Source organism: Macaca nemestrina, chromosome 5 (genome assembly GCF_043159975.1).
Source record: "Macaca nemestrina isolate mMacNem1 chromosome 5, mMacNem.hap1, whole genome shotgun sequence".
Lineage (NCBI taxonomy): Eukaryota > Metazoa > Chordata > Mammalia > Primates > Cercopithecidae > Macaca > Macaca nemestrina.
Genome location: NC_092129.1, coordinates 156,205,010 through 156,232,357, shown reverse-complemented (window position 1 = coordinate 156,232,357; position 27,348 = coordinate 156,205,010). Strand labels below are relative to the sequence as shown.

Genomic DNA, 27,348 nt, shown 5'->3' with positions numbered 1-27,348 from the left:
CTTCTCTTCTTCATCCGAGTCTGTTTAGTCAACATATTTTAGCACAATGAATCCCACTGCCTCTGCCTAGAGTTAGCTGTGACTTGTCCGTGTCCTAGTGCTTCAGCTGTCTTCATGATTTTTTTTTTTTCCATTTAATGTTCCTTATCCACTCAAAACACTGCTTTTCTCTGTGTTCTTCCTATGTAGTTACAAATTCTCCCCTTTACTCTGGGTCCTAAAAATAGGATTAAGTTCAAGCAAATATGCCTTGGGTATGAAAATCTCATGTTTTCAAAAACTATAGATTACTGAGGATATGGCCACATCTCCTGCCCTGAAGAAATGAGGGTATTGAGACCCTGCTCAGAGGAACCTCTCCAGAAAATATAGGCAGAGGAATTATAGGAACATGGATCCCCTGGGCAAAGACAGATGCAAGTTGAGGGTCTGTTAAAGAACCTTCTCTCTATTAGTGACTGTTAGCCTGGGAAGTCTGAAATGACCCACAGAATGCAGTTTCAAGCTTGACAGATCCCCAGTGTTCTCTACAAAAAAAGTAGTGAGGTCTTTAGGGACCAAAGTAATTTCTGTTCTATTCCCGTGATAACATCGTGTTTTGTCTAAGGTGCCTAATCTGTTTGTTCTGCACATGGGAAATGGGATACTTCCCTGTGCTCTGATTCCCTGACTTTTTCGGTATTCCCAGAGGCCTTCAGGGCAACCTGCACAGAACTATTTCATGGCACTCACGGGGTACCTGCCACTGTTGACTTCCTGTCTCTCTTTTTACTTTTCTCTACTCAACTTCCGGCCTTTCCTGGTGAACATATTTTTATCTTAGATCTCTTCTGTTGTTTACTGTGCTTGCTCATTGGATCATGATTATTATTCCTCCCTACTTTTCTCCATTCTTTTCTTCAATCATGCCTTCAAAGTTCTGTCCATCCTCTCTTCCATTGCCATCCCCCAATTTCCTCCTCAAATGTTTTAAAACCATTTTGTTGGTATATTTAAGCCATTTACTTCTAGTATATGATTTTAGTTCCTGTATACCCCAGTGACATTTGGATGCTCTACTTTTTATTTCAGATTATGTTATCAGAATCAATAATATAGAACTGATTCTGTAGATATTGAATCCCAAGAAAATTTGCCTGGCAAAATCAATGGAAAGGCTTCTGAATGAGGAGAAACCCAAGAACATGAAGGATGGACAGAAATATATCAGAGAGCCGAGCGCAGTGGCTTGTAATCCCACCACTCCAGGCAGAGATGGGCGGATCACCTGAGGTCAGGAGTTTGAGATCAGCCTGGCCAACATGGTGAAACCCCGTCTCTACTAATACAAAAATTAGCCAGGTGTGGTGGTGCAAGCCTGTAATCCTAGCTACTTGGGAGGCTGAGAGGAGAATCACTTGAACCTAGGAGCTGGAGGTTGCAGTGAACTGAGATCGCGCCACTGCACTCCAGCCTGGGCGACAGAGCGAGACTCCGTCTTTAAAAAAAAAAAAAAAAAGCAAAGTAGTATATCAGAGAAACACAATCAACTGAGAGAAAATATAAGTGTGATGAATGTGGGAAAACATTCACTCAAAACTCAAGCCTCATTAGACATAAAAGAATCTGTACCGTAAGACACGCTGTTCATGTATGTAATGTATGTATCAAAACTTTTACTCAGAGCTCACAACTTACTGACCATCAGTAAATTTTAGTTTAGCCAAATAAAACCCTATCAGTGTGATGAGTGTGCAAGTCTTTTATTACAGTTCATATCTTATTCAGCATTGAAGGACCCACACAGGAGAAACATTTCCAATGTAGTGAGTGTGGGAAAGTTTTTCATGACAGCTCAGATGTTATTTGACACCAGAGAACTCACACAGAAGAGAAACCATACCAGTGTAATGATTGTGGGAAATCCTCTCTGAGCTCATATCTGAGACAACATCAGAGTTCATACTGAAGAGAAGCCATAGCAGTGTAGTGAGTGAGGGAAAAGCTTTAGCTAGTGCTTGGTCCTCTTCTGTCACAAGAAAATCCACAGTGGAGAGAAACCATATGAATGGGACAAGCATGGAAAGGCCTTCAGATACAGTTCAGCTCTTGTTAGACACCAGCGAATCCATGGTAGAGAGAAGCCCTCTGAGTGTGATGTGTGTGGGAAAGCTTTCAGTAACAGCTCACATCTTTTGGGACACCGAAGAACCCATACTGGAGAAAAGCCCTGCAAATGTGGTGCATATGGAAAACTTTTCCAGCGGAGCTTACACCTCATTTTACATCAGCAAATCCACACTGAAAAGAATCCCTGGTGATGTCAAGCGTGGTGCAACATTGTTCATCTACGCTCATTCCTGTGGAACATCAAAAAAGCCCAACTAGAAAAAGATGCCACCAATACAGTCTTGTAGGGAACTCTGCAATCACTATTGCAATTTCAGCAGTCATTTAAAAATACAGCCAGGCATGGTGGCTCAGGCGTGTAATCCCAGTAGTTTGGGAGGTGAAGGTGGGGGATCACTTGAGACCAGGAGTTCAAGACCAGCCTGGGCAACATAGAAAAATTACATATAACAAAAAATTACATACAACATACAAAAAATTTAAAAATTAGCTGGACATAGTGGTGCATGCCTGTAGTTCCAGCTACTCAGGAGTCTGAGGCAGGAGGACTGCTTGAGCTCAGGAGTTCAAGGCAGCAATGAGCTATAATTACACCACCATACTCCAGCATGAACAATAGAGCAAGACTCTGTCCCAGAAAAAAGGAAAGAAAATATATGTGAAGGCTGAAATGGGCAAGCACCTGCAGGCTTGCTAAACAAGGCTTTCTGATTCTCTGCCATTAGGCACATCCCCTGATAAACTGGGACTCTGCAGGGGCTTATTCCATACTCTCAAAATGTCTCTAAAGCAAGTGGCTCAGGAAATCTAAAAATTCTATTAGACATATACTGGAGGTTTTAGCAATTACTACTGTTCTCTTTCCCCTTCCCTTTTTCTCCTCTTCTATTTGCTTTCTTTGAAGTTGGAGTAATAATTTTCTCTAGAGTGTGAAATTAGAACATCTGATCTACATAAAAAAGCCCTGTATTTTTTTAACTTGATAAAATACTATAGCTTTTTACTTACTTACCCTAAAAGCATTGTGAAATACAAAAGCCATTTTGTAATATTAGAGTGAATTATTATTTACACAGGTAGGATGGTTCAGTGAGGGTAAAACAAGATTCATCATACAAATTCCCAGTAACCTTTCACATCTTAGAGAAGGCAAACAGTCCAAGTGGGCTGTATTTGGCCTGCACAGGCATTTCCTCCCAATGCAGTATTTTTAAAAGTATTTAAAACTATTGCCATTATTTAAGAATCTGGAGATTTCACATAAAATCTAACTTTCCAGATACTTTTACAAAAATGCATGACGTGACTACATTAGACACCACATTCCCACATGGCAGCAGTTGACGAGCTGATTCATTCTACTCTCACCTAGAACACAAAGTACTAAAAATACTGCATTGGGTGGGGAAATGCCTGTGCAGGCCAAATACAGCCCATTTGGACTGTTTGCCATCTTTAAGATGTGAAAGGTTACTGGGAATTTGCGTGACGAATCTTGTTTTACCCTCACTGAACCATCCTACCTGTGTAAATAATAATTCATTCTAATAATTCATTCAAATTCATTCTACTCTCCAGTTGGACACGGTCCTCACTGCCACACAGCTTCTGTTGCTTTATACTGTCCTGTGGGGAAAAGAGAGATCAGCCTCTTACTGTGTCTATATAGAAAGAAGTAGACATTAAGAGACTCCATTTTGTTCTGTATTTGAGATGCTGTTAATCTGTGACCCTACCCCCAACCTTGACCTTGCAAGAGACATGTGCTGTGGTGACTCAAGGTTTAATGGATTTTGGGCTGCGCAGGATGTGTCTTTGTTAAACAAGTGCCTGAAGGCAGCTTGCTGGTTAAAAATCCTGCCCGTCCCTAGGCAATGAAACATCTCGGTGTAAAACCCGATAGTATGCTCTGTTTACTGAGATAGGAGAAAACCGCCTTAAGGCATAAGGTGGGACTCGCTGGGGCAATGCTGCTAAAAGGTTTATGGAGATGTTTGCATATGTGTACCAAGGCACAGTATTTTCTTTTGAACTTATTCATGTCACAGAGATCTTTATCCATATGTCTTACTGCTAATTTTCTCCCTAAAATGATCCTATTGTCCTGCCACTCCCTTATCTTTAAGATGGTAAAGATAATTATCAATAAATACTAAGGGAACTCAGAGACTGGGCTGGCCGGTCCTCTGTAAGCTGAGCGCCGGTCCCCTGGGCCCACTTTTTCTTTCTCTATACTTTGTCTCTGTGTCTCATTTCTTTTCTCAAGTCTCTGGTTCCCCCTAAGGAGAAACACCCACAGGTGTGGAGGGGCAGGCCACCCCTTCACTGTCCCCTTCATTCACCCATTTAAACTGTGTGCCCTAAGGATTTCTTAGTGAGGCTTCAAGGACTGTAGATGCTTTACCACCCAAACAGCTTCACTTTCATTAGTTTTATATATTAGCCTTCCAATTAAATTTTTCTATGAAGAATAGGTTTTCTGCTAACAAATCTGAAGATTTAGATTAAAAATTTTAAATATATTCTTTGATCACCTGAAGTTAGAGGAAAGCCACTTCGAAATTTTATTTGGATAGAATTTGTAGGTAATCTATGGGAAGTCAACTATAATAGCTTCTAGGAGACTCCTTAAAGACTAGTTCTTTGGGTAAGATAAAAAACACATGAAGGGGGTCAACATTAAGTGTAATAGTGAAAAAACACTGGGCCAAAAGCAGGTATTAAACTAAGGAGAGAATCATTTACATTTGAAGTATTTAGTATTAGGAGCAGTTGTGGGAAAAACGGTAGAATGGGGCCAAAGTGGGAAAATGGAGAGGTAGGCCGAAAAAAGCAGCGAAGAATAAGGGAAGGATGGGAATAAACTCTATGAGCAAAGGAAAGTGAAGAGAAATTAGGATGGGGGAAGGGAAAAAGAGGTTAAAAAAGACAAGGACATGACAAAAACAAACTAAAAAGAGGAAATGGAAGCCAAGCTAGTGAAAGTATAGTAGGGGAGAACGCAGCAACCTTTAGAGAAATGTGAGATGGAAGCTGAAGGTCTCTGGAGGTAGGAGTACTTTATGTTCTTTTTATCACTGACTTCAGAGTAATAATCAACCTTTTATTTCCAAGCCATGTAAGCCAAATGCCTTATATGAAGGATCCTAACCCAAATCTAAATTTACTACTATTCCTTGAGGGCCACTCAGGATCCTTGCCCTGTGTTAGTCTCTGAGTGTTGACACAGGATACCTCTCCTGTCTACCACTCTAGGCCCCAATTTGTTGAATCCTGCTCAGCCTAGATGCCACTTCAGCAAAAAAGGTTCTCCTGAGGAGCAAAAATATATGCTTGGCTTCTCCAGAGGCATCCAGAGTGCTCCTTTGTGGGAAGAAGTTTGTCTATTCCCCCTCTCCACCCTGCAACAGTATTTTCTGAGATAATAATACTCATTCTGAATTAAATAAATGATACATGCAAAAGGAAAAGCCCTTGTAAAGTATAGCAATAGTAGCTGCCATTTGTTGAGCACTTACTGTGGTTCAGACATTGTACCAAGCACCTTATATATTTAATGTAAACTTTCCAATTCTTCTTTTAGGTTCTATATATTTTCTTAAACAATGTATAGACAAATTATTCTTATGAAAAGTTTATAATAAAATGACAAGTTTTTATTACATTAAAATGTCAAGTAGCGGGCCGGGCATGGTGTCTTACACCTGTAATCCCAGCACTTTGGGAGGCTGAGGCGGGTGGATCACAAGGTCAAGAGATTGTACCATTCTGGCCAACATGGTGAAACCCTGTCTCTACTAAAAATTCAAAAATTAGCTGGGCATGGTGGTGTGCGCCTATAGTCCCAGCTACTTGGGAGGCTGAGGGAGGAGAATCACTTGAGCCTGGGAGGAAGAGGCTGCAGTGAGCTGAGGTAGCGCCACTGCACTCCAGCCTTGGGAAAGAGCGAGACTCCGTCTCAAAAAAAAAAAAAAAAGTCAAGCAGCATAGCCGTGCTTGTGTTCTTTTCATCACTGAATATATTACATAATATAATCACAACTATGTAAAATATTTAAAATATTAAAAATTGAAAGGAAATTACAACAAACTCAACTGTATTTGGGTAATTAGGTAATTAGATTTCCCCTTTTTTCTTCCAATTTCTGTATATTCCAAATGGAAAAGTTAGAAAGAATTCATCACACACATGTAAATGCTTTTGAAAAATTAAAATGCTACAGAATTATCTGAGTCCAGAGATTATTCTTTCATAACATTTTCAATTATTGTCTTTAGGGTAGGGTTAGTTTATTTAGATTTGTCCACTTCTCAAATGAATTTTGGAACTAATATTTTTTCCCAGAAAATCACTAATTTCATTGAGATTTTCAAAAATGTTAGCAGGCTATTTTCCTCTGCTATTTGTGATTTATAATGTTTAAATGTTTTCTCTCAATTGGATTTACCATAGGCTTGTTAACAAAGATTTTATTTTTGTATTTATTTATTAATGTCACTATTTTTCTATTTTCTAATCAATTTTCTTCTGCTTTTACTTTATTTTTTTCTAGCTTTTTCCTTGGGGGCAGGGGAGGCTTTCTCCTTTTTGTAATTCCTTGAGTTGGATGCTTAGTTCATTTATTTTCTTTCTTTTTTCTATAACGAAAGCAAGTGAGAATATACATCTACCAAGTACTGTTATTTTTTAAATAGTCCACTGTAGGGATTTGTGTGTGGCAGGGGTGAGAAGGTTGGGGCTTTCTGTTTTTGTAGTTTTGGAAGATACAGGGGCAGGAGAGGAAGGTCCTGCTTGTCATATACCAGACTGTATACTTAGACTAATGAAGACGTCAGAGAGGCTTTATCCTATAGTACAGGAAGAATACACCTAAGCTGAGGATAGAGCCAGGATTTTAACAAGATCTGCGACAATGATTGGAATCCTCCTTTTGTCTGGTGTTCAGCCACTCACGTTACCACAGCAGGTGCTCCAAGGTGCTAGCCAGTTAATTCTCCGAAGTTGGATGATGAGCCAGGGGCATATTTGAATATTCTGGGCTATTTAGGAAGTTCAGGAAGGTTGACCTGTGGCAGGTGTCATCCAGAAAGCAGGCTGGGCTTGTGCTTAAAAACCTGATGAGATAATTTAATTCAGTAAGATATTTAAAATAAAGAGAGCAAAATATACTGATAATACACTGTGCACTAAAGGGGAAGCAGGAAATTACTAAGCATTGTCTGGATTTTTTATCTGTTCAGTTGCCTATGAGGGACATGTTATGTCACAGTCAAGGGAAAAAGGGACTTTGGCTTTTGATCATGTACTTCTAATGGAAAGAAATGCAGGGGTTATACTTTTTCTAAAATTTTCTTTCCAGAGTGGAGAGTGTTCTAAAGTTTATTTGAAAATTATTTATATCTACACTTTCTAAATGTTTCACACAAATTTATTTGCTCACTTATATTTACTGTTTAAAAGCACAGGGAATTTGAATCTGATTTTCATCTTAAAGGAATTATACCCTTTTACAAGGCATAATTCCTTTAAGATGAAAGGTATATATCTACAAAAGGTATATATCTACGGAAGGATATACATTTCACAAAAAAAAAAAATTGTCAAACCAGATGCTGGGGACATTTATTCTTTTTAATAAATTTATGTAAATTCATTACTTATCTTTGACTTGTCAAACAAAGAATTTCAGAGGAGGAAAATAGATATTGATGAAATTCTCCATCAATTTGTAGGTTGTGGAGAATAAATAGGGTTTTAAGAACAATTATCTTTTCCCATTTCCCAGTAGCAAATCTTCATAAGAAATTGAAATATTCCAGAAATATACAATGTATAAAATGCAAGTTCTCCTTAAGATTACCCCCAACTGATACTCACGGTGAATTTTATTTATTTATTTATTTATTTATTTTACTTTATTTTGTTTTTCTTGAGACAGAGTCTCACTCCGTCACCAGGCTGGAGTGCGGTGGCATGATCTCCGCTTACTGCAACTTCCACCTCCTGGGTTCAAGTGATTCTCCTGCCTAAGCCTCCTGAGTAGCTGGGACTATCAGGCACATGCCACCACGCCCAGCTAATTTTTGTATTCTCAGTAGAGACGGGGTTTCACCATGTTGGCCAGGATGGTCTCGATCTCTTGACCTCGTGATCTGCCTGCCTTGGCCTCCCAAAGTGCTAGGATTACAGGTGTGAGCCACCATGCCTGGCCAACATTTTTAAGATAATAATTTTCACAAAAACAATCATACCATATCTTTTGTAACTTTTTATTTTACTCAATATACCTTTGGCATCTCTTAGTTTCTAAAAACTGGGTGGTATTTTAATGAATAGACATATAGAAATTTAAATTCCAAATATTAGGCATTCGAGTTTCCCAATTTAAATAAACAGTGCTTCTTTGTACATACGTTCAAACATTTAAGTAAGCATTTCTATATAGATAAATCCAGGAAGCTAAGTTTTGAATCAAGGGGTATGGACAACTTCTCACCTTCTAAATAAGTCTTACCTTCTAAAAATGTACAACTAAGTTTGCCCGTATATCCATACACTTCCTAACACTGAATATTATAAATTGTTTGTCTTTAGCAATCTGAAAGATTTTTAAACATCTTTCTTGTTTTATTTAAATTCTTATTAGTGAATCTTTTCATATTCATTATTCTTAGTTTTGTGTTCTATAAATGTCATCTGAGTTCGTGTGAAGAGAGTCCACCAGGCTTTGTGTGAGCAATAAGGCTGTTTATTTCACTTGGGTGCAAGTGGGCTGAGTCCAAAAGGAGAGTCAGCAAAGGGAGATAGGGATGGGGCAGTGTTACGGGATTTGGGTAGATAGTGGGAAATTACAGTTAAACGTGGTTATCTCTTGTGGGCAGGGGCGGGGGTCACAAGGTGCAGGGTGGGGAGATCATGAGACTCATTGTCGGGGGTGGGGGGAATGTCACAAGGTCGATTGATTAGTTGGGGTGGGGCAGGAACAAATCACAATGGTGGAATGTCATCTTTTGTGGTTCTGCAGTTGCTCCAGGTCATCTGGATGTATACTTGCTGGTCACAGGGGTTATGATGGCTTTGTATCATATTGTCAGAGGCCTGACAATAAATGCATGCAGGTTAAGTACTTTGTCTATTTTTTTATTGGCTTGTTCATATTTTTATTTTTTGGTAAGATAAAAGGTCTTTGTATATAAGGAAAATCAGCTGTGTCTTTTAGATGTGTGGCATATTTTACTTTTAATTTATATTTTATTTTTACTTTTTTCATTCAAATATTTTAATTTTACAAGACCAGTTTCATTTATCTTTTCCTCCATGGCCTTTTCAGTTTTATGTCTTTAGGGTTTTGCGTTATTCTTAAAAAGCCCCTTCCCAGTCCAGTTTTCCAACCTGTCTCCCTGCTTCTGCCCTTGCCCAACCCCTTCACATTCAAGTCTACTGTTAGCAGCCAAAATAATAATTTCAATACCCAAGTTTAATCATGTTACTTCTCTACTCAGAAATCTCGAATGAGCCATGCTGTGTAGCTCACACCTGTAGTTCCAGCTAGTCAGGAGGCTGAGGCAAGAGAATCACTTGAGCCCAGGAATTTCAGGCTGCAGTGAGCTATGATCACACCACTCACTGCACTCCAGTCTGGGTGACAGAATGAGACCCATCACTTAAAAAAAAGGAAAAGGAAAGAAAAGAGAAAAGAAAATAAACTTTCAGTAGCTTAGCATTTTATCATTTTAGAGTAAAAATACCCTTGCACTCACCGAAGGTTCTCACTCTCTCTCCACCCAATGCTCTTTTGCTCACTCAGCTCCAGAAAAACAAGTATCCTTCCTTTGCCCAAATTACTTAAAACACACCTCACTCCAGGCTTTTGCATTTGTTATCCCTCTCCCTGAAACATCTTTATCCCTGATGGCCCATTCCCTCAGCTCCCTCAATCTTTGCTCAAATGTCAATTTACTAGTCAGGTCCTCCATGAATATCCTATTTAAACTGTATCACTTCATTCTCACCCCAAATTCCCTATTTCCTTTATTTTCTCCTTAGCACTAATATTCACCATCTATACACTATATTTTTTTTGGTTTATTGCCTGCCTTGCCACCACACACACACATACACACACACACACGATTATAAATTCCATGAAAGAAAGGGCATTGTTTTGCTCAAAATTAGTTCCAGCTTCCACAATAGTGCCTGGCATAGTAGGTAAATCAATATTTGTGGAAGAAACGGGAAGAGGGAGGAAAAAACTAAGAGCATTTTTCAACCATCAGTTTAGCAAAGATCAAAATATTTTATAACACTGTGTTGACAAGTATAGGTAAATAAGAATATTGCTAGTAGATTCTATGATTGGTGATTTGGCATTAACAAAAGTACAAATTTCCCTCTTCTATGCTGTAGTAACTCCCTTTCTAGAAATGCAGACTATGGATATATCCTTACACATGAAAAATGTGAGTTCACGGTAAGTTATTGCAGCAATGTTTGAAAAAGAAAAATTGGAAACAACCTCATGGCCACCAATGGGGTAGTTTATTAATATATTACGGCACATAATACACAGTTGAATACTGTGCAGTTGTTTAAAAAGACCAAGATCAAGGAAACAGTTATGTACAGTCTTTACCAAGATCACTTGGTAAAAAGAAAAATAAGAAAGTTACAGAAATGCTACTCTTTATGCAGAGGGGAAAAAGCGCAGACAATCTATAACGGTGTAATGTATCTATGGAAGGATATACAAGTCACGAAAAATACTGTCAAACTAGACGCTGGGGGACATTTACTTTTTTTAATAAATGTATGTGAATGCATTACTTATCCATATTACTTATTTAATAATTAAACCGGAAAACATTTTTAAAAAGTAGAAATAAGACTTGCCTGCAGGCCCCGCAATCCCATCAATACGAGGTGTAGAACCCGGGTCCTCCACTGCTTAGGGCTGAGGAGGTAAGCCCTAAAGCTGCCACAGAGGCGAAGCTTCCTAGAGCGGCCCGGAAGTGCCCGGCTGAAGCGGCCGGGCGCTGATTGGTGTCTTTGAGTCTAGTCTTTGTTCGGGGCTGTGCAAAGGACGCTAGCTATTGCACCTGTTCCTCCCCGCGCGTAAGGTGAGTGTCTCCCGGCTCCCAGGTGGAGAAAAGGGGACAAGGCGCAGCTGTGGTCAGCAGCAACACCCTCCCCACACCTCCCTGTCGCGGGCAGAGTGTAATACTCCTCTCCCTCCCTCCGTCCCCCAACAGATCTACGGGAGAGGAGTTGGCCCGACCTTCTGGGAGAGGACGGGTGGAAGGGGGACACTGGTTGCGGGTTCCTTTGCAGAGGCATCTGATTCCCTTCCAGGGTTGGCACACATATCCTATAACCAGTGAATCCTGGGGACACAAATGGCCCATGCATCTCATAGTAACAGAATGAAGAGCCTTTTAACAAAGCAGTTAATAATACTTGGTGTTTATTTAGTGCTTACTAGTGCCTGCTGCCATGCCAGAGACATTGCATACGTTCTCATGTAATCTATGTATCAACCCTGTAACACACATGAGAATTGTACATGAGGATCTGTAGTTCTAGTCCAAATAAATAACTTCCTCTAAGTTACACAATAGAGCACAGATTCAAACCATGTCCCTGCGTCACTGTTTATTGTTTTGTTTTGTTGTTTTCAGCTTCCTATAAGACTGTTTTCTCTGATTGACTTCTGGTGGCTTGGCTTCATTATGATGTGTTTATGTTCACAGCAATTTTTGTAATTTCTCTATGGTAACAACTTTTTATGCCGTAGGAGTGTCTCTGAGGCAGGATTCTAAGAGATTCTCTTTGACTCAATCTCTCCTGACAGAGCCCAGAATGACCACAGCCCTGGAACCTGAGGAACGAAAAGGACTTCCGATAATTAAGGCAGAAGACCATTACTGGGGACAGGATTCCAGCTCACCAAAGTGCAGTCCTCACAGGAGGGAACTCTGTAGACAGCACTTCAGGAAGCTCTGCTATCAGGATGCACCTGGACCCCGTGAAGCTCTTACCCAGCTATGGGAGCTCTGCCGTCAGTGGTTGAGGCCAGAATGCCACACCAAGGAGCAAATTTTAGACCTGCTGGTGCTAGAACAGTTCCTGAGCATTCTTCCTAAAGACCTGCAAGCATGGGTGCAGGCACACCATCCAGAGACTGGAGAGGAGGCAGTGACTGTGCTGGAGGATCTGGAGAGAGAGCTTGATGAACCTGGAAAGCAGGTGTGAAGGGGCAGTCATCTGGCTGTGAGTGATAAGGGCATATGGACGGAGCCAAAGCAAAAGGCATATGAAAAAACATCTCAAAATATTTATACTCTAAAGAACAAGGCATAGGAAAGGACCTGACTACCTATGTCAAATAATTAAAGTGTGGCTGGGTAAAGAGAAAAGAGTCACTAGACTGATTCTATGCCTGTTTGGAAGGCTAAGATCAATGGGAAGTTACCAAAAGGCAATCAGGTATTAGAGGAAAAGAAATAATCTTCTGCCATTCATAGATACCCATAAATAAAATAGGCTACCCCATAAGAAACTCCCTTTCCATATAGGTATTCAAGCGGAGATTCAAGTAGATGTCAAGGATATTGCAGAATAGACCTGTCCAACAGAAATGTAATGAAAGCTGTATATGTATTTAAATTTTCTAGTAGCCACATTAAAAAAACAAAAACAGGTGAAATATATTTTTAACCCACGATATTTATCTCATTTGTACTAGCCATATTTTAAGTACTCAGTGACCACATTTTGCTAGTGACTACCATATCAGACAGAATGGTTATAGAAGAAATGCTCCCATTTGCTGGAAGTTGGGCTAGATGATTTTTAAGCTACCTTCCAAATCCCAGTGCTCTGATCCTGGACTTCTGCAGATCAATGAAAGAAGAGACACTGAATTTTACTCTCTAGTGTCCTCAATTGTAGAGATTAGCCTCTGTTCCTTTTCCTAGCCATTATTGCCATTTACAATGAAATGAGACTTTGTCCCCCCTTCCTATGTCCCTGGCAGATGTTTCATTTGATTATCTGAAGTTACTTAAGTTTCCATAAAGTTCACCTTACACACCTTATTTTCCCTAGGTCCCAGGCAATTCAGAGAGACAGGACATACTCATGGACAAGTTGGCCCCCTTGGGAAGGCCATATGAATCACTGACTGTCCAGCTCCATCCCAAGAAGACCCAACTGGAGCAGGAAGCTGGGAAACCACAAAGGAATGGTAAGCAGGAACAGCTCTAAGTATATGAGGGAAGAGGTGCTTCCTTAGGTGAGAGGAGAACTTTCTCCTTTTAAAGATTCCCTGCTTGTCCTCCACCTCACTGTGGATAATTTTCTCCTGTTACTACCCTTGCTCCATGATAGAGTTATATTTTAGTTTCTCACTGGACAAAAAAAGCTGTTATTTGGCCCAAGGGATGAGGATGGAGTTTATTTAATATCCTTATAATTCTGTTGTTATCTAATGATTCTAGTTCCAAATCTCCCTAAATTTCCATTTTGAGACAGGAGAACTTATGGCACCCTGTATTGGTCAGCGAGGCCTGCCATACAAAATATCATAGACTTATGGGTGGCTTAACAATAGAAATTTATTTTCTCACAGTTCTGGAGGCTGGAAGTCCAAGAAGAAGATGCTTACAGGGTTAGTTTCTAGTGAGGCTTCTCTCCTGGGCTTGCAGACTTCTTGCTGTGTCTTCACATGGCCTTTCTCTGTACACACACACTCCTGGTGTCTCTTCCCCTTGTAAGGACACTAGTACTACTGGATTAGGGTCCTACCCTTATGAATTCATTCAACCTTAATTACTTCATTAAAGGCCCTATCACCATATACAGTAATGTTTGAAAGGGGTTAAGGCTTCAATGTGTGAATTTGTGGAGGAAGACAAGTCAATCCATAACACATTCCCATGATGAAAGAAGTAGGGAAAAGAGACAATGATCAGTCAGTACAGCAAAGTTTCTTGTTTTTATCTGCATGTCAAATTAACTGGGTTTGGTCCCCCATCCCAGCTCCCTAATTACAAACGAGGGTGTCTAGTGTATCCCCCAGGCTACATTAAAAAGCAGGTGAATTTTAAATTCCAGTTTGTCCAAACCCTACCTTTTTCAGTGCTTACCGCCCTTTCTCTAGAGGCTCTCATGTCTAATAATGCCTCTCCGGGTAGTTCCTTTTACTCCAGCCTATTTTGTATGTATTCTTACTACTTAAGTTTTACCAATATAGTTCTCCCATTTTGTAGGATCCCTACCCAATGATTTGTCTAATCTGAAAGATTATTTTGAGCGAAGATGTTCCTAGCTGCTATCTGGAAAGGATGACATTTAATTATATGTAACATAAAGAAGCATTTAAGTGCTTTAACTCTAGGAGTGGAGTACTGGTTAGTTTGACTTTAGAAGTGAGATTGAGAACCTCCTATCCGTTCTTTTTTATTTTTATTTTATTTTATTTTATTTTAGAAGAGAGGTCTCACTATGTTTCCCAGGCTTGTCTCAAACTCCTGGGCTCAAGTGATCCTCCCACCTTAGTTTCCCAAGTGCTAGGATTATAAGCGTGAGTCACTGTGCCTAGCTCAACCCATCTTTTGATTCATTCATCTTTCATTGAGCATTTACTAAGTAGCAGCTGTATGCCAGGCACTATACTAAAATAAATGTAAGGAATCCAAAGGTAAGACACTTACATTACTTCTCTTCAAGAAGCAGGAGAGTGAGCACTTACAATAGCATAATAATTACTGTACTAGAGATACACTGTGAACTGCAAAGAGGATAGCTATCCCTAAGGTGCACCTGCAAAAGTATCACAGAGTAGGCTTGCTTGAGCTGAGAAGGTCATGTGGGAACTGAAAGGGGGTGACATTTTAGGCAAAGAAACAGAGAAAAAAAATAGCATCAGAGAATAATATTCTAAGAATAGCAACTGCTCTGAGTTTGATTCTGATAAGGAGTCATCTGTGGGAGGGAAAATCAGCAATCTGTATTTTAATAAACCATCCAGCTGATTCTGATGCACAGTAAGGTTAGAAACCACTAAGCTAGGATTTAGACAGGAGGCGATAACAGCAAGAACATCAGTTTCAGGAAAAAAATATTTTATCCAGCATATACACTGACTATCCATTGTCATTTCCTATTCCTTTTCATTCCTCTGTTTACCCTGACCTGCATGTTGTCACCCTGCTTCCAGCTAATTATTATCCTTCAAACACACACCTCTCCTTGGATGGTTCCTATTCACTATATTCCTTTCAGACCCCAAATCCTATTATCCTCTCCATTCACTTTTACTTGATTTTACTTGCCACCTATGTTTCGGGCCCCTGCATGTTTCTCCCAAACTTTTACCTCCATCCCCATCTCTGTTCTCCAGTCTCTCTAATTATCCTTGGCATATCTATAGTCCTCTCATTTATCCTTCTTCCCTTATACAGTATTGCTAGCTTATCTTTTGAGCTCTATTTTTGCCTTTTCTTCTTAATCTACTCTCAAACAACTTCTTCTGCTGATATCTTCCTTCTTTATTTCTTCCCTCCATTGTGACTCTGTGCTATGATGATACCAAAAATAAGATGGTACCAAATATTTGATATGTGTGTTGTTATGTTGACTTCTCATTATTTTATAACACATTTATAACATTTACATGTTCTTTCTTCCATAGGCTGTTTGCTTCTCAAACATACAATAGGACCCGTTTGTGTACTGTTTGTTTGTTACAGGTGATAAAACTAGGACTAAGAATGAAGAGTTGTTCCAGAAGGAAGATATGCCCAAAGACAAGGAATTCCTTGGGGAGATAAATGACAGACTGAACAAAGATACTCCTCAGCATCCTAAGTCCAAAGATATTATGGAAAATGAGGGCAGATCAGAATGGCAACAGAGGGAAAGAAGACGATATAAATGTGATGAATGTGGGAAAAGTTTCAGTCATAGCTCAGACCTTAGTAAACACAGGAGAACTCACACTGGAGAGAAGCCCTATAAATGTGACGAGTGTGGAAAAGCCTTCATTCAGCGCTCACATCTCATTGGACATCATAGAGTACACACTGGAGTAAAACCCTATAAATGTAAAGAATGTGGGAAAGATTTCAGTGGGCGCACAGGTCTTATTCAACATCAGAGAATCCACACAGGTGAAAAACCCTATGAATGTGATGAGTGTGGAAGACCTTTCCGAGTAAGTTCAGCTCTTATTAGACATCAAAGAATTCATACAGCAAATAAACTCTACTAATATAGTAGTGATATCAAAAGTTCTTTAGACACTCAGGCCTAACTAGTTATCAGAGAATCTAATTTAGAAACCTTGAGTTTCCTCAGTGTGGTCAAAGCTTCAGTCATCATTAAATTTCTCTGGCACCAAAGAATCTACCTGAGTAAAATGTCCTTTTATTTCAAATTAGTTCAGTTTTGAGGGGGAATCAAGAATTCTTTCAGAAAGCTTTGTCCACTGACAACACTGGTCACCTGCAGTCCAAGATCAATGGTTCCTGGATGAAAGACAGTGAATTAATTCTGTCTCTGCTCTAGATCCTTTTAGTTGACCATTCACTGTCTGACTTTAGGCAAGACATACAGTTTTTCTCTGCCTTCATTTCCCCTTCTGTACAGATGATAATGGAAGCTCACCAGGTATGTTTTGACAAGTTAAAACAGATGAAAACTACTTTTGAGATTAACATATAAAACAATGCTAATTATTTGTTTTCCATCATTACTCATATAATATCCTAAATATCCCTTTTTTATCTTAAAATGGGGAGTATGATTATTTTTTGGAAATTTTTGTTTGCCAGTGATAAAGAATAAGCCATCAGAAGACAAGGCCAGCCTGGTCAACACAGCGACACCCCACCTCTACAGAAAATTAAGAAAAATTAGCCAGGCATGGTGGCACACACCTGTAGTCCCACACAACTATTTAGGAGGCTGAGGTGGGAAGATCACTTGAACCCAGGAGTTCAAGGCTGTAGTGAGACGTGATTGCACCATTGCACTCCAGCCTAGGCAACAGCAAGACCTTATCTCAAAAAGAAGAAAAAAAGGAGGCTGAGGAAAACAAAATGGAGGAGAAGGCAGTCTGTGATCATTAGGAGTTGCTGGGGAGAGGAAAGGATCTATAACTAGATAAATAACTTCTTTTCTGGATTTCAGGTTATTTTAAACTGAGGGAGATAGGAAGGGGTTGATCTAACTTGGTCCAGTTTGTCCAGATTGGTGGCCAGTACTCACATTAACTCAAATAAAATGGAAAATTCAGTTCCTCACATTTCAAGTGCTCATAGCTATATTGGATAGCACAGATACACACTTTTTTTGTCTTTTTTTCACCCAGGCTGGAGTGATCCTCTGTTCACTGCAAGCTCCACCTCCCGGGTTCAAGCGATTCTCCTGCCTCAGCCTCCTGAGTAGCTGAGATTACAGGCATGCACCACCATGCCTGGCTAATTTTTGTATTTTTAGCAGGATTTTGCCATGTTGGCCAGGCTGGTCTCAAACTCAAGTGATCTGCCCACCTCAGCCTCCCAAAGTGCTGGGATTAAAGGTGTGAGCCACCACACCTGGCCACGTCACTAATTTGAGAATCTTATACCATGACAGGAATTGTGGCCGAAGGCCTTGCACATTCAAATTCACACCACCAATCAAACTGCCAAGAGCAGAACTCTGGTTCTTTGCTTAGTTCTAGGAATAATGATCACCAAAACAATCAGGAAAGAAGTGATCTAATCTCTTCAAATCTCTTGTTTTCAATTAAGAGATTTCAATTGAAGATATCTATTAAGAACACCTGCTTTATCGTTGTGTTTAAGATCAGGAAAACTACAAGAATCATTTTTATGTCTACAACTATAGGAACATGAATCTTTAAAAAATAATAATAATAAAGAGTTTAGCCTCATTGTCCAGGCTGGAGTACAGTGGCACAATCATACCTCACTGCAGCCTGGAACTCCTGGGCTCCAGCGATCCTCCCACCTCAGCCTTCCTAGAGTAGCTGGGACTACAAGCACACACCACCGTGTCTGGGTATTTTGTTTGTTTTAGAGATAGGGTCTGACTATGTTACTCAGGCTAGTATCGAATTCATGGCCTCAAACAATCCTCCCATCCTCCTCCCAAAGTGCTGGATATTACAGGCATGAACCACCATGCCCCGCCAAGAAAATGAATCTTGAGGTATTTCTCATAATGCCCTAAACATAAACTGAGCTTTTATGTCCCTTTAACATAATGGTCCTTTAAAAAAAATGTATATTTACTTTGAATATCTTACATCAACACATTTTTTAATGTCAGGTTTCACACGAATACTTGTTTTGTGACTTACTATAATTACCTGAGCAATATTTCAAAGAATTTGAAACAGTCAAAGAAAGGATTTTCTTTAATGGTCCTGAAAAGTAAAGTATGAAATATTTAATATTAGTATTAGAAACATCCTTATTTTAAAAATAAAGTTAGGTGCTTTCTGAATAATGGCTTTTCCCCTTTTACCTTTAATCTTTCTGAGAAACACTACAATGCTTAGAAAGTGTTCAGATCTTTAAAGGGGAAACTCACGTTTCTGATCTTATCCTTCCTTGAATTTAGGGAGGCTTCTGCAATGGTAAGAAAGATGATTTTGGCTACCCCAAGAGTAGATTTCCTAAAATTGGTAAACACATGACAGACTGATTTTCCTTTATCCTCTGTATCAGCAGTCCCCAACCTTTCTGGAACCAGGGACTGGTCTCGTGAAAGACAATTTTTCCAGGGACAGGGAAGTGGGTGTGGTTTCATTTATCATTAGATTCTCATAAGGAAAGTGCAACCTAGATCCCTCGCATGTGCAGTTCACGATAGGGTTTGCGACCCTGTGAGAATCTAATCCCACTGCTCATCTGAGAGGAGGTAGAGCTCAGCTTTGCTTGCTCACTGGCCCCTCACCTCCTGATTTCCTGGCCATGGCGGGGACGTGGGGACTTCTGCTATATATGACAGAACATTCCATTCAGCTAGTAGTTTTGAATACGTATTATGTACAAAGAGCTGTTCTAGTCTTAGAGTTCTGCACCCTTAAAGGCTGAGTGAAGAGCAGTCTGGAGCAGTATAACCATTCTACCCTTTTTAGATTTTTTTTTTTTTTTTTGAGACGGAGTCTCGCTCTGTCTCCCAGGCTGGAGTGCAGTGGCCGGATCTCAGCTCACTGCAAGCTCCGCCTCCCGGGTCCACGCCATTCTCCTGCCTCAGCCTCCCGAGTAGCTGGGACTACAGGCGCCCGCCACCTCACCCGGCTAGTTTTTTTTTTTTGTATTTTTTAGTAGAGACGGGGTTTCACCGTGTTAGCCAGGATGGTCTCGATCTCCTGACCTCATGATCCACCCGTCTCGGCCTCCCAAAGTGCTGGGATTACAGGCTTGAGCCACCGCGCCCGGCCCCTTCTTAGATTTTATGTTGATTCCAAATTGCCACCACAGTGCCCACCACAGGTTTGGTCTAATGTTAATCAGAAGGGTAACGGTAAGAGTCAGGGAGGGACAGAAAGACATGGGGCCAGAGACAGCCTAGCATGATGTAGGTAAGAGAAGAACAGTCAGTGGGATCTAGGATAATTGCAGGCAAAAGGCAAAAGAGGCATGAGGTCAAAGGAAATCGAAGTAGTTGCTGGTACTATGGAGACGCAGGCAGTGTCTTAGTAAGCATGTAGAAACCCACAGAAGAAACGGGTGAGAGTGCAACCAGTTGGAAATAACACAGCTCAATCAAGCCACATTTCTTGGAAGAGGAGGTGTAATATTTTGGACACTGTATCAGTTCTAGAAGAGAGCCATCCCGAATGGACAGCACCTGGTCTGAAAAAAAAACAAACAAAAAAAAAAAAAAAAACAAAAAAAAACCCTGAACATCGAAAGCAGTTCCTCAGAGAGTTGTGTCGAAAGCAAATGTGTTGTTGTTCTTCATATCTTTCTGGAGGGTTTTTTTTTTTTTTCTGGGGGAGGAGTCAAGAATTTATATTTTGTAGTTTCATGGACTAACAAGACAGTAATTACAACAGACAGCTATAGGGATTATGGGGGACAGCTCTCTCAGACACAGATGGGATGGTAGTGAACTGGCAGTTCTAAGTGAGGGTGTCAACAGGTATGAATGGAACAAATAGATGAGTGTTGAGGGAGGGTTTATAGGAGGTGTCAGTGGGTATTGATGAAAAGGGGGAAAACGAGGAGAAAGGGATGAAAAGAGAATAATTTTAAAAGGAGGGCAAGGGCATAGGGAGAGGAACAACTATAAAACAAGGGATGGAGATAGGAAAGATAGACAAGTGATTCTAATATATTGGCATCAATCATTGTTGGAGACAGTGGATTATCTGATACAAGCCATATAAAGGTAAAAAGACTAGCTCCTGATCCCAAGTGCTTTGAGTCTTATGTGTACAGCACACACTATATTAGCTTTATTAAATGGTCTACATTCTTATCCTGAGGATGAAATTATTTTATTATAGTCTCATCACAAAATCCATCAACAGTGGAAACAAATGGAAACGGAAATGCTTCAAAACAACCTGTTTTTCCCATCATACTATTACAAGGGAGTTAGGCTGAGGTTTTAAAAGAGTAGGTATCTCAGTCTTTCTTACTCAGATCCTCTAGAGCAAGGTTTCTCAACCTTGAGAAACTATTTCTATTGACATTCTGGGCCAGACAATTGTTTGATGTCAGGGGCTGTCCTCTGCACTGTAGGATGTTTAGCAGTATCCCTGGCCTCTACCCACTAGATGTTACTAGTACTTCCACTTGTGATATCCAAAAATGTCTCCAGGCAATTTGGTGGGCAGGCTGAGTGAGGCAAATGTCCCCTGAGAGGCAAAATTACCCCCAGTTGAGAACCCCTGAACTATAGGAAAATAATCAGATTACTATGACTGTTCCACATCATATACAATAAAATTCTACTTAGAAATGCTACATGTGGCCGGGCGCGGTGGCTCACACCTGTAATCCCAACACTTTGGGAGGCCGAGGTGGGTGGATCATCTGAGGTTGGGAGTTCCAGACCACCCTGACCATCATGGAGAAACCACGTCTCTACTAAAAATACAAAATTAGCTGGGCATGGTGGCGCATGCCTGTAATCCCAGCTACTCAGGAGGCTGAGGCAGGAGAATGGCTTGAACCCGGGAAGCAGAGGTTGCAGTGAGCCGAGATCATCGTGCCATTGCACTCCAGCCTGGGCAACAACAGCAGAAACAAAAGGAAGGGAAAGGGAAAGGAGGGAAAGAAGGAAATGAAAGAGAGGAGGGAAAGAAAGGAGGGAAAGGAAGGAAAGAGAAGAAAGAAATGCTACATGTGACCAGCACTACTGGACCCTTTTCCTACCCCAGAAAATTATTCCCAACATACCTAAAATCAGTGCAGCAATGATGCTAAAAAGTAGTCTACTTTAGAAAGCCTTACTTTATTTACTAGTGAGGACTAGTAATGTGACTTCAGTGTGACTTGCATAAAGAGCTTACACTGCATTTTTGCAGACCTTCCCCTTCCCTCCTTGCCACACTTCTGGTGCAATTTTCTTCTTTGCCCCTTGACCCAAACATGAACATAGACATTTTATCCTTGATCTAAATCTGTACTGTCCAGTGTAGTAGCCACGAAGTACATTCAGCTCTGCAACTGAGGAACTAAATTTATAATTTTAATTAAACTTTAAAACTCATAATTCACTAGGTAACTTTTAAGTATGTTTGAAATAATTTGGATATGTGAATCTATTTTTTCCATTTTAAATTTTATGTAATCTCAGTATAAATTATTTATGAAAATGTAATATGTGAATTGAGATGTCCAATAAGTATAAACACACTGGCTTTCAAAAAATGGAATACAGGATATTAATAATTTTTATAATGATTAGATGTTGATATAGTAATATTTTGGATATGATGGTTTAAACTAAAGATAATTTCACCTGCCTTTTTGCATTTTAATATGGCTATTAATAAGAAAGTCCTAAATTACATAGGTGAATCCTATTATCTTCCTATTTATTAGACAGAACTGACCTTCAGTTCTGCAGAAGACCATTCCACACAAAGGAGAGAGGTAATGCAAAGTCTCTGATTAGGAATGAATTTGGTGTGTTACAGGAACTGAAAAAGGTCACGTGTTGAAAGCACTGGATTAAGGGGAAGGTCACACAAGATTAGGTTAGAGAGGTGAGCAGGGGCCGGGATGTGTATTCTAAACGTGATGGGGAACTACTAGAAGGGAGGAACATAATCCAATGTTTGTTTTTAAAAGATCATTCTGGCTCCTTAAAGAGGCAAGAATGAGAAAATAGCAGAAGTAAGGAAATCAGTCCAGAGGCTACTGTAGTAACCCAAGTGAGGGAAGGTGGTGGCATGGACCATGGGTTCCCAGTGGGTATAAAGAGAAACAAACAGATTTAAGGTACATTTTGGAGATGAAAATATAATCTTGCTCATTGTTGTAGATTCCTAAATTCTGCTTGAAAAGATGTCTCTGTATTAGGTTAAACAAATGAAATCCCTTGTTTTTGTGGGTCAAAATGGTTAAATACCAGAAAGGTAAAATGATTTAACCTAATAGAAACAAATAATGACAGAGAAGAATCAGAGGCATGAAACTGGAGAGGGGACATTGGGCTTATTTATTAAAATGAAAATTTTTATTGTTCTCTTCTCCTTAAATCTCTCTGTGGAAGGCACCCTTGTCAAAAAAAAAAAAAAAAAAGAGAGAGAAAAAGAAAAAACAAACAAAAACAAACAAACAAAAAACCCTTTGTTTAAAGACAAATTGCCAACAAACCCGATGAGATTCAGAACACTGCTGCAATAACGTATCTCTGTAGAAACTTATACTTTCATCTGGACAGCAAATTTCCTAAGCTGATAAAACCAGGTTATCAACGAAAGGCGAGAGTACAGAATTTAAAGGAAGAATGCCTGAACATGAATCTTTGTTCTGCCAGTTACTAGTTATATGACCTTGGCTAATACACTTATTTTCTCTGAAACTCAGGTTCCCCATCTGTAAAACAGTATTATAATGATATCTACCTCATAAAGTAGGAATTAAATGAGTGACCAAATGTGAAAGGTTTAGAAGAGTGATTGGCCCATAATGTTATAAAAGTCTTAGTCCCTAACAGCGCACTTAGATCTTTTTGTTAGCCTTAAATTCAGCATTTTCTTCCTATCAAAGCTGCTTAAATCAGTTAACTGACATTTGATCTTCATGGATACATTGTATTGTTGCTGTTGTGTGTATTTTTAAATAATACTCGTAATCTTAACAATTAGCATAATTTTGAACCGCTCCCTAATACTTAACCTCAATCCCAAACCGGACGGTCGAGCCTATCCACCGGCAGAGAACACCACCCAACCTCGCTCTCACTCTGACACTCACCGGCCAGACCTTTTCTTCCGTCCGTTTTCTGCCTCTGGCCCAGGGCCCAGCTCACGTAGCGTTTTCGTGGGCTGCTTGGGAACCTTTAGCAACCGGAAGTGGCTAGAGGTCGCGAGAGAACTGAAAAAGGGGGCCGGTCTTTCCCAGCTGCCTAAACACTTGGGTTCCGGCCTGGAAGGAGGCCCAGGGCTCCCACAAGGAGAAATTAGGGACCTATTTGGATGGATCCGAAGAAACACTGTCTGGCATCTGATTTGAACGAGGCTTGCCGTAGCTGGGCCCTTTTCGCAAAGTAGGCCCAGTGCAGACCTGTGGGAACCTCCGGGATGCCTGGGGACCCGCATCTGCCGCTACCCGCAATTTCCTATCCCGACCCTCTCTGCAGTTGTCGACCCCAGCCTGAGACTTTGAGCGTGGGGTCCCGCAAACCCTGGCACTGAGGGGGCCGAAGCCGAGGGATCTTGGGGTAGAAGAGTGGTCCTATAGAGCTGCCGCTTCGGGAGAGCCCCCAGTCGACCGCTGATGGGGAATGGGGGATTTTACTGTTTTAGTGCAGCCCGCCCCCGGAGAAAGGCGGGCTCGGACGTTCTTGACTTTAGGATAGACTGGGGAGGGGCGCCGAGGAGCATTCCTCCCTTTACGTCTCGCGGTCGCAGACTGTATTTGCCGGTGCCCTGCTCACTGGGAACTGGCAGGACCTTGCGGACTTACGGAGACAAGGGGCCTATTTTGAGTTTCTCTGATCCTTAGGGGAAATGAGTGTCTAGAGCGAAATAGGTGCAGAGTGCCGGCACTGGAATTCTTTAAACCTGGATTCAAATTCTGACTCCACCACTCTCCAGTGAGGACTTAGGGCAATTTATTTTTTAACTTCTTCAAGCCTCTGTTTACTCGTTTATGTAAGTCAGGCTAATAGCGTAGTGCCTATTTCATAGGGTGGCTTTGACTATTAAGTGTGAGAGTGCATGTAAGAACAGTCTAAGGGCATTTCCCTGCTTTTCCCCTTGTCTGCTGTCAACTCTCATCCAAGTCAGACAAATGGAATTAATTAACCAACTTCCGCTTTTCTGAAGCACGGGTGAAGAAGAGTGAAGTACAGGACTTGGGTAAAGGAAAAACCAAGAAGGATACAAAAGATGGATGGATGATCTACAGAGGTGCTCATCCCAGCACTTTCTCCTCACTTGTCGTCTGTCACATGATGGGTGCTTGATAAGTACTTGGGTGAATGAGGACCTACCTAAGGAGAAGTAATTATTGAATAAGACTAGAATTGAAGGAAGAGGATGAATCAGATTGATTAGCTACTTGACAAAAAAAGGCAAACCACTTTTCCTGTCAGAAATGTATGGCACATCTGCATATTTCAAGGGCTACCACTTACTAGAACTGGGAGGGAGATCTCAGAACCGACACCTCAACTATGGAAGCTTTAATCTATTGACAGCAAATGTAACAATAGCAAGTAATATAAGACAGAATGTGATCAGTGCAAAATCGAATAATAAAGTCTTGAGAGGGGGTTATTAGAATAATAGACGAGTGTTTAGATTGAGTAGTGAGCAATGAGATAAGTCCTTTGACTTGGGGGTACAGGGGAATTGTGACCAGGGGTATGGGATAGGGAGAAGGTCATTCTGGAAGGCAATAAAAGGCAGACTGGATGCTAGTGGTATAAAAAAAGGAAAACACTTGTTTATCAATGTCTATCAATGGGGAAGAATTACATATGACATATGCTATTGAGGAATACCTTTCAACCGTTAAAACGATAAATGATCAGTGACAAAAGGAGTGTCAGAACAATATATATTCCATTTTTGTTGAAAAATTTTGTGTATGTAGATATAATTTGTGGGGTATTTGTACAGGAAAAGGATGCACTCCAGACTTAACAGTGATTACCCCATGTCGAAAATTGTGAAACTTTTACCCTACTTTGCAAGCTAACAATTTAACTTGCCACAGTTTTATGGATACTAACAGAAGACACTGGACTCCTGCGTCAGAGACATAAGACTTTATTACTTAATAACACAGGCAACATAAGCTTTATATTCCCTTGTTCCCAAAGCTTATGTTCCCAAAGCCCACAGAGTGGCCTAAGCTTGGCATTCCTCTGCTAGGATGGAACAGTGGGTTTGCAACCTAACAGAGGAATGCCAAGCGTAGGAAGCCCATCCTTTGCTTAGCCTTGCCCCAGAATGAGCCATTATCTTTATCCTGGTCAGGAAACAACTGTGCTCTAAAAGGAGATACAAATATCCTTGAAAAGCTAACCTGAAAGAAAAATCTACCATAAGACTAGGAGTAATTTGAGAGACCATTAACGAATTATCTCCCAACATTCTAGGTAAATACCATTTGAGGGTAGAGATACCAGCTTTTAATAATTTGATATAATATATCATGTTTCATTTATTTTTAAAAATACAAAAAATAAAAGGCAAACAGAGAAGTTTAAATTTTACTTAGAGATAAGGAACCACTCAGGGTTAGTGACTGGAAGAATGATAATGATATTTAAGGACCACGTCTTGGATAGTTAGGAAGACTATCTCAAGGCTGTTGCAGTCACATAGGTATGAATTAATTAGAACTGAGGATGGTGGTTACATTAATGGAGAAAAGTAACATTTCAAAGGAGAAATCTGGTGCTGATAATTTCTCCTTTATCTCCATATTTCATTGAGTAAGCTAAGGAAGCCTCTCAAACCTGGATAACTTAGAAATTGGTGATATTATCAACCATTCTAATGGATATGTGGTGGTAACTCATTGTGGTTTTAACTTTGCATTTCCCTGATGAATAATTATTACTTTTTAGTGTGCGTACTGGCCATTCTTTTATCTTTTGTAAACAAAGTGTTCAAATATTTTGCCTATTTGTGTTGAATTATCTTATTCATTTAATTGTGAGAGTTCTTTATATATTCTGGATAGTTCTTTGTCAGATAGATGTATTACAAATATTTTCCAGTGTATAGTTTTTCTTCACTTTCTTAATGGTGCTTTTTTTGAGAAGATTTAAATTCTGATGAGAATTTAAATTTAAAATTTTGAAGTCAAATTTATCAATTTTATCTGTTATAATCGGTGTCTGTGTGTCCAGTTTGAGAAAACTGCCTATAGCATGATGCTATTTTACTTCCTATGTGTACACAATTTTATACATAGTATGTGCAGTCATAGTTGTGTGCACATTGAATTTGTACAACTACGTATGTGCACAACTTCAGACTTAAAAATTATTTGTTTGTTTATTTAAGATGAGACAGGGTCTTGCTCCACTGATCAGGCTGGAGTACAATGGCAGGATCTCAGCTCACTGCAGCCTCTGCCTCACAGGCTCATGTGATTCTCCTGCCCCAGCCTCTGGAGTAGCTGTGACTACAGGAGCCCACCACCATGCCCAGCTAATTTTTGTATTTTTTGCCAAGATGGGGTTTTGCCATGTTGGCCAGGCTGGTCTCAAACTCCTGAGCTCAGGTGATCCTCCCGCAGCTTCCCAAAGTGCTGGGATTACAGTCATGAGCCACCTTGCTCAGCCAAAAAAGTTATTTTTTAAACGTAAAAAAAGAAACAAAGTAGAGTTCTAATCTGTCACCAGTTACTTCCAGTTACCATCCCAGGTGGAAAGCAACAGCTGTGAAATAAAAAGCAAAAATAAGTGCTTTGAAGGAGTCCAGAAGCACTGTAGCTTCCTAGTGTTTACTATTATTTACTTGTTTTCATGTGATAATTAGATGACAAAACCCTTAAATCAAAACAACTTTGTCAGTA

General features: G+C 40.1%; 1 protein-coding gene across 3 annotated transcripts; it reads left to right on the top strand.

The window, feature by feature from the left end:
• The first annotated feature begins 11,122 nt into the window (after positions 1-11,122).
• LOC105491629 (zinc finger and SCAN domain containing 16) lies at positions 11,123-16,515 on the top strand. 3 transcript variants are annotated; one of them, XM_011758205.3, is made up of 4 exons: positions 11,123-11,229; positions 11,961-12,355; positions 13,217-13,355; positions 15,862-16,515. In XM_011758205.3, exons 2-4 carry the CDS (start codon positions 11,969-11,971, stop codon positions 16,380-16,382), a joined length of 1,047 nt encoding a protein of 348 aa, XP_011756507.2. In that variant the 5' UTR covers positions 11,123-11,229; positions 11,961-11,968; the 3' UTR covers positions 16,383-16,515. The 3 variants fall into 3 exon arrangements, with proteins under 3 accessions (XP_011756507.2, XP_070953536.1, XP_024651761.2); XM_071097435.1 differs by lacking the exon at positions 11,123-11,229 and having other exon boundaries at positions 11,297-12,355; positions 15,804-15,964; XM_024795993.2 differs by lacking the exon at positions 11,123-11,229 and having other exon boundaries at positions 11,306-12,355.
• The last annotated feature ends 10,833 nt before the right edge of the window (positions 16,516-27,348 follow it).